The 7,387-nt window shown below is 36.7% G+C and overlaps 1 protein-coding gene across 1 annotated transcript; it reads left to right on the top strand.

The window, feature by feature from the left end:
• Positions 1–1,104: 1,104 nt before the first annotated feature.
• Positions 1,105–2,050, top strand: LOC309807524 (olfactory receptor 5G3-like; the record flags this gene model as incomplete). Its single annotated transcript, XM_082627248.1, is given in 2 exon segments — positions 1,105–1,221; positions 1,223–2,050. Coding segments are annotated over 2 exon segments (945 nt in total).
• Positions 2,051–7,387: the final 5,337 nt, after the last annotated feature.

Consider the following 7,387-nt stretch of genomic DNA (forward strand, 5'->3'; position numbering starts at 1 on the left):
TACAGCCTCCCCATTCCTTCCATGGCATCATATTCTTTTTTTTTTTTTTTTGTGGTACGCGGGCCTCTCACTGTTGTGGCGTCTCCCGTTGCGGAGCACAGGTTCCGGACGCGCAGGCTCAGCGGCCATGGCTCACGGGCCTAGCCGCTCCGCGGCATGTGGGATCTTCCCGGACCAGGGCACGAACCTGTGTCCCCTGCATCGGCAGGTGGACTTTCAACCACTGCGCCACCAGGGAAGCCCCATCATGTTCTTTTATATGAGTAACTTCTTTGTCATTTGTGTATATTATCCTTCTCACATCTTTTTATAAATGGGAGTAGGGAATATACTGATAAACGCATATGTGAATTGTATCTTAATAACATTAGGATGGTTCTGATCACTCAGTAAGATCAACAACTCCCCTGTTTAGCCCTTCCCCAGATGTCATATGTTAAGATCTGAGTATCTCATTGATTTTATAGTATTCCCAGTAGAGGTCCCCTAGCCAGGGTTTTAAATCCAATTATTCAGTAAAATGAAGCATGGAGAGTAATTCATATATAAACTTATAACTTGAAAGAGTTTTCAACAATAGAGTTGGATTCTTTATGGGAGAAAATAGAGATTAAGGATGAACTGCCCAAGTTTACACAGGAACTTTACACAAACTGCCCCAACCTAGTATCTAGGAATATTATTTTCTAGCTCCACAGTATTTCTATAACTGTCTCTTATAGACCTGTTTAAGATAATCTGTTATTGGCTTAAAATATTATTTGTAACTATTTTTTAAACATCTTTATTGGAGTATAATTGTTTTACAATGGTGTGTTAGTTTCTGCTTTATAACAAAGTGAATCAGCTATACATATATATATATCCCCATATCTCCTCCCTCTTGCATCTTCCTCCCTCCCACCCTCCCTATCCCACCCCTCTAGGTCATCACAAAGCATCGAGCTGATCTCCCTGTGCTATGTAGCAGCTTCCCACTAGCTATCTGTTTTACATTTGGTAGTGTATATAAGTCCATGCCACTCTCTCACTTCGTCCCAGGTCTTAATGATAGTTTTTTCATCATAAAATTCTTTCTTTCTTACAACAGATTACAGATGACCAATGGAAGATCAGAATCAAACAGCAGTGACTGACTTTCTTTTCTTGGGCCTCACGGATCATCTCTATCAGCAGATTGTCCTCTTTGTCATTCTCCTCCTTGTCTATCTTGCCACAGTGGGGGGGCAATTTGGGGATGATCATTCTCATATGGGTGGATCCCAGACTCCACACACCTATGTACTTTTTTCTTAGCCATTTGTCCTTTGTGGACATGTGTTCCTCTTCTTCCATTGCCCCCAAGACGCTGTGTGATATCTTTGCAAAGAAAAAGGACATCTCTTTGATGGGTTGTGCTGCACAGATGTGGTTCTTTGGTCTTTTTGTGGCAACCGAATGTTTCCTCCTGGCTTCCATGGCCTATGATCGGTATATGGCCATCTGTAAGCCCTTGTTGTACACACTTGTTATGTCCCAGAGGGTCTGTGTACAGCTGGTTATAGGCCCTTATGCAGTGGCTCTTATAAGCACCATGACTCATACAACTCTCACTTTTTGCTTACCCTTCTGTGGTCCAAATATTATCAATCACTTTTTCTGTGATATTTCACCACTGCTTTCCCTAGCGTGTGCAGACACCTGGACCAATAAGTTGGTGCTTTTCATCTTGGCTGGAGCAATAGGAGTACTCAGTGGCCTGATCATCACGGTCTCCTATGTTTGCATCCTGATGGCCATCCTGAGGATCCAGACTGCTGATGGGAAGAGGAAGGCTTTTTTTACCTGTTCTTCTCACCTGGTAGCTGTCTCCATCCTTTATGGGACTCTTTTCTTCATTTATGTCCGACCTAGCTCAGGTTCCTCCCTACTCATTAATAAAGTGATTTCTCTCTTTTACACTGTGGTGATCCCCATGTTGAACCCCCTCATCTACAGCTTGAGGAACAAGGAGGTGAAAAATGCATTCAGTAGGAAGTTTGAAAGGAAAAATTGTCTAGTAAGTAGGTAAAGTAGAACTCTACTTGTGTTGTACCATAGCTGTTGGTGCAGAATGTTTAGTAAAAGGAACATTAGACTGGAAATCAGAAGCTTCATGTGAGTCTTGTCTCTGTCTGTTCAAGATGATTTAAAAAACAGAACAGTTCTTAAATAATTTTCTCCTCCAGTCTTGTTCTCTGTGACATGAGAGGGGTTTCAAAATAATATACAGATGGATTGAGAATATAAATGTGAAAATATACTAGAAGAAACTTAATATTTGTACAGTAGTGGATGTGTGAATACTGTTTAAACTGGACATGAAAACTAAAAGTTATAATGGAAAATTTAATGTACCACAATCAGTGTTAAAGGGCAAATAATAAAACAAGAGAAAATATTTATGCACATGTGCCAAGTGATGGGATAATTTCCCTAATGTTCAAAGAACAGGCTAAAATTCAGAATCAGAAAACAATAGATAAATAAGCAAACAAAGAAAGAGGCAATTCTCAAATATGGGAATGCAAATTGCCAAAAATATATGGAGAAAACATTCAACGTCATGATTGTCCAAGTATATGAAATGAAATTAAAATGCAATGCCAAGCCTTTCAATGCAGATGTAACATTGATTGTTTTAATGACGATGAAGTTCTTAGTTGGCTATGCCAGACTCATTATTTCTTGTTGATAGTATGAATTGCTCCATTTCCACAAAGCAATTTGGTAGTTTCCATTTAAAATGATAAATTTTATGGCATTTGAACTAGAAATCCCTCCATTAGCAATCTAGACTACAGAAATATAAATGCCAATGCTTAAGATTCCCTACATTTCGGTGTTATGTGTAGTGACAATGAAAAATAAAATAAATAACCTGAATATCCATCACTGAGAGAAAAGTGAACTTTTTTCCATGTAATATTGTGCAGCAAATGAAGACTGAATTAGATATTGCTGGATTGAATTGGAGAGAACTATTGTATACGGGCTACTGTTAGTTGAGGGAAAAAATCACATTGAAGATCAATGTGTAGCACTGGCCATTAAGAAAAAGGGCAAAACCTATATAATGAATAAGATGCAAGTGCAAGTGTAAATGAGCATCGAGAGAACTATAAAGGATATATATGTGCCTGCTGACAATGATATTTCAATGGGAATGGCGTTAGAAGTAGGAAAGGTGAGGTTTTATTCATACACATTTTAATTGTAGCTCATTCATGCTCTCTGATCTTGCTTGGGCTTGATCTAGATGTACCATTTTCATCTTTGAAATATTTTAAATTAATATTTTTGTTCATCTCATATGAATGTAAACTGTTTCAGATCATCTTTTCTGATCAGAATGGAAAAGCATACGTTCCTCAAATCACTGACTGTGTATCATGTCCAGAACTGGAGATCCATTAAATGATCCCACAAAGGAATAAGACTGCTGGTGGGACTGCTTTTGGAATTTGAAACAGTCTACAGGCATTCTTTTCTTTTATTGAAGTATAGTTGATTTACAATGTTGTGTTAGTTTCAGGTGTACAGCAAAGTGACTCAGTTATATTTGTATATACATATACATATAGATGTAATCTTTTTCAGATTCTTTTTCATTATAGGTTGTTATGAGATATTGAATATAGTTCCCTGTGCTATATGGTAGGTCCTTGTTGTTTAGCTGTTTTATATTTGGTAGTGTGTATATGTTAATCCCAAACTCCTAATTTATTCCCCCCACCCCATTTTCCCCTTTGGTAACCATAAGTTTATTTTCTATGTCTGTGAGTCTATTTCTGGTTTGTAAATATGTTCATTTATATCTTTTTATTTTTTTGGATTCCACATATAAGTGATATCATAAGATATTTGTCTTTCTCTGACTTACTTCACTTCATGTGATAATCTCTAGGTCCAACCATGTTGCTGCAAATGCAATATTTCATTCTTTTTTATGGCTGAGTAATATTCCATTATATATGTAAATACCACATCTTCTTCATCCATTCATCTGTCAATGGACATTTAGGTTGCTTCCATGTCTTGGCTATTGTAAACAGTGCTGCAATGAACATTGAAGTGCATGTATCTTTTTGAATTATGGTGTTCTCTGGGTATATGCCCAGGAGTGGGATTGCAGGATCTTATGGTAAGTCTATTTTTAGTTTTTTAAGGAATCTCTGTAATGTTCTTATAGTGGATGTACTAATTTATATTCCCACCAACAGTGTGTGTGGGGGAGTCCTTTTTCTCCACACCCTCTCCAGCATTTATTATTTGTAGCCTTTTTAATGATGGCCATTCTGACTGGTGTGAGGTGATACCTCATTGCAGTTTTGTCTTGCATTTCTCTAATAATTAACAATGTTGAGTATTTTTTTTCATGTGCCTGTTGGCCACGTGTATGTCCTCTTTGGAGAAATGTTTATTTAGGTCTTCTGCCCATGTTTTGACTGCGTTATTTGGGGGGGGGTTGATATATTAAGCTGTATGAGATGTTTGTATATTTTGGAAATTAATTAATCCCTTGTCGGTCACATAATTTGCAAATATTTTCTCCCATTCCGTAGGTGGTCTTTTCATTTTGTTTATGGTTTCCTTTGCCATGCAAAATCTTTTAAGTGTAATTAGGGCCCAATTGTTTATTTTTGCTTTTATTCCCATTACTCTAGGAGACAGATTGAAAAAAATATTGCGGCAATTTATGTCAAAACGTGTTCTGCCTATGTTTTTCTCTAGGAGTTTTAGAATATCCGGTCTTACATTTAGGTCTGTAATTCATTTTGAGTTTATTTGTGTGTATGGTGTTAGAGAATGTTCTAATTTCATTCTTTTACATGTAGCTGTCCAGTTATAGGCATTCTTTAAAAGTCATCTGGTTTCTGGAGGGGCTAGACTGCTGAATTAAATGGATAAATAATGTGACTACTTTTTATGCATCATTTATGTCTTTGGTGGAGGTATTAATTTCTGGATTCAAGTGTCCTAGACTCCTATCATCTCCATTGACTCTAGGAAGGCTAGATCCATAATGGAACTTTATGCCACTGAGCTTCTCATGAAACTGGAGTCCCTTCCACTAGTGCTTTTCTTTATTGCTTTAGTGGAAGGTGTGTCCTCTCAGAAAACAGTCACCTGATACCTTCTCTAGTCTTATATGCTTGAGTTAGAAATTGTCTGGCCTGAGTGTTGTTTTCTCATTCTTTAGCATATTAGTGGCATTTAACAACAACCAACTTCATTGTCCAATAGTTACCACTGCTCCCCATATTTCTCACATGCTAGAGATAATTGCAGAAACCAATGCACATTTTTTAACTGTACTCCACCCCAATTCACTTCAGGTGAGTTTTAGTAATTGCAATCCTTGGGCATGCTAATGGTTATGACCACCCCCTTCCACCAGCAATGTACTCTTGTTGCCGTCTGTCTGGTGAGTGGTCTGATTCCAGAATCCCAGCCGAAGAACCTGCCAAATTCACTGGTCAAACAAGTTACTAAGGTAAGCCTACATTCAAAGATGGGGGAAAAAACTCAATTTTTCAATAGAGGAAGAGCATGCATTTATAAGAAAGGAGGTAATTAATTATGGCATATACAAGATAATCTAACAAAAGTTGTTAGAATTACAAAACCTAAATGAAATTTAGTACATATATTATAAACAAACAAAAACCTTAATATGGTGTTTAATATGGTGAAAGCTTGGATTTTATAATAGTTAATTTGCCACTGCTTTATCTGAATAATTTCAATAATCTGAATTAACTCAATCTATTTACATATATAGTTCAATGAATTTATAATACAAAGAGATATGGGAAACAATTCCCAATAAAATTTTGGAAATCATAATTCAAAAAGATATCATTTGGAAATGGCTTGCCCTAAGAAATTTTAGCCCTCATTTACCTCTTGAAGTCAGGAGAGAACTCCGCTAAGAACAGATCCAACCTCACTAAGACTTGAACTTGTATACAGTCCAGTAGACTGGCTACAAGTCTAAAGGTCAATCCACTTAAGAAATCTGGACCTCAACTATTCATCAGGGAAATGCAAATCACAACCACTATGAGATATCACCTCACATTTGTCATAATGGCTCTGATCAAAAAAGACAACAAATAACAAGTGTTGGCAAGGATGTGGAGAAAGGGAAACACTTGTTTACTGTCGGTGGGATTGTAGCATGGTGCCGTGCTATGGAAAACAGTATGGAGTTTCCTGAAAAAATTAAAAATAGAACTGCCATATGATCCAACAGTTTCACTTCCGGGTATTTACCTGAAGAAAACAAAAACTCTAATATGAAAAGACATATGCACACCAGTATTTATTGCAGCATTATTTACAGTAGCCAACATATGAAAGCGACTTACTTACCCATCAATAGATGAGTGGATAAAGAAGATGTGATATGCACATATATGTGTGTCTATACACAAGGAATTTGGAGATGATCTTGCAATTAAAGCAAATCTGGATGGTTTCAGCCATAAAAAATGAAATTGTCACCATTTGTGACAACATGCATGGATTTGGAGGGTATTATGCTAAGTGAAATAAGTCAGAGAAAGAGAAATACTGCATGATCTCGCTTATACGTGGAAACAAAAAACAAAATGAGCTAACAATATGAAAACAGACTCAGAGATACAGAGAACAAATGGGTGGTTGCCAGAAGGGAGGGGTTGGGGGGAGTGGGCAAAATAGATGAAGGGGATTAAGAGGTACAAACCTCCAGTTATATAATAAATTAGTCATGGGGATGTCATATACAGCATAAGGAATATGCTCAGTAATACTGTAATAACTTTGTATGGGACCAGATGGTTACTAGACTTATTATCATGATGATCATTTCATAATGTATGCAAATGTCAAATTACTATGTCGTACATCTGAACCTAACATAATATTGTACATCAACTATATTTCAATTAAAAAGATCTTCAACTTCCTCATGAAAAAAAAAGAATAAATTTTAGAGGCAAGTTCTTTTACAAAGGCAAAGAGTTAATGACCACCAATTTCTTATTTGCCAAGCCTGGTCTTCTCCTGGGAAGATAACAGAACCCTGAAGAAGCACTAGTGAGTCTGTGCCCTCAAAGCAAGGTTGACCCTTCAGTAGTCTGTAGTTTCACACCCTAAGTTTCTCTGAGCACTTCATTACTATTATTTTTTTTATTTTTATTTTATTTTGGAGTATATTGATTAACAATGTTGTGTTAGTTTCATGTGTAGAGCAAAGCGATTCAGTTATACATATACATGTGTCTATTCTTTTTCAAATTCTTTTCCCATTTAAGTTATTACAGAATATTGAGCAGAGTTCCCTATGTAATACAGTATGTCCCTGTTGGTTATCTATTTT

The sequence above is a fragment of the Mesoplodon mirus genome, assembly GCF_964341445.2.
Source record: "Mesoplodon mirus genome assembly, chromosome: 7".
NCBI lineage: Eukaryota > Metazoa > Chordata > Mammalia > Artiodactyla > Ziphiidae > Mesoplodon > Mesoplodon mirus.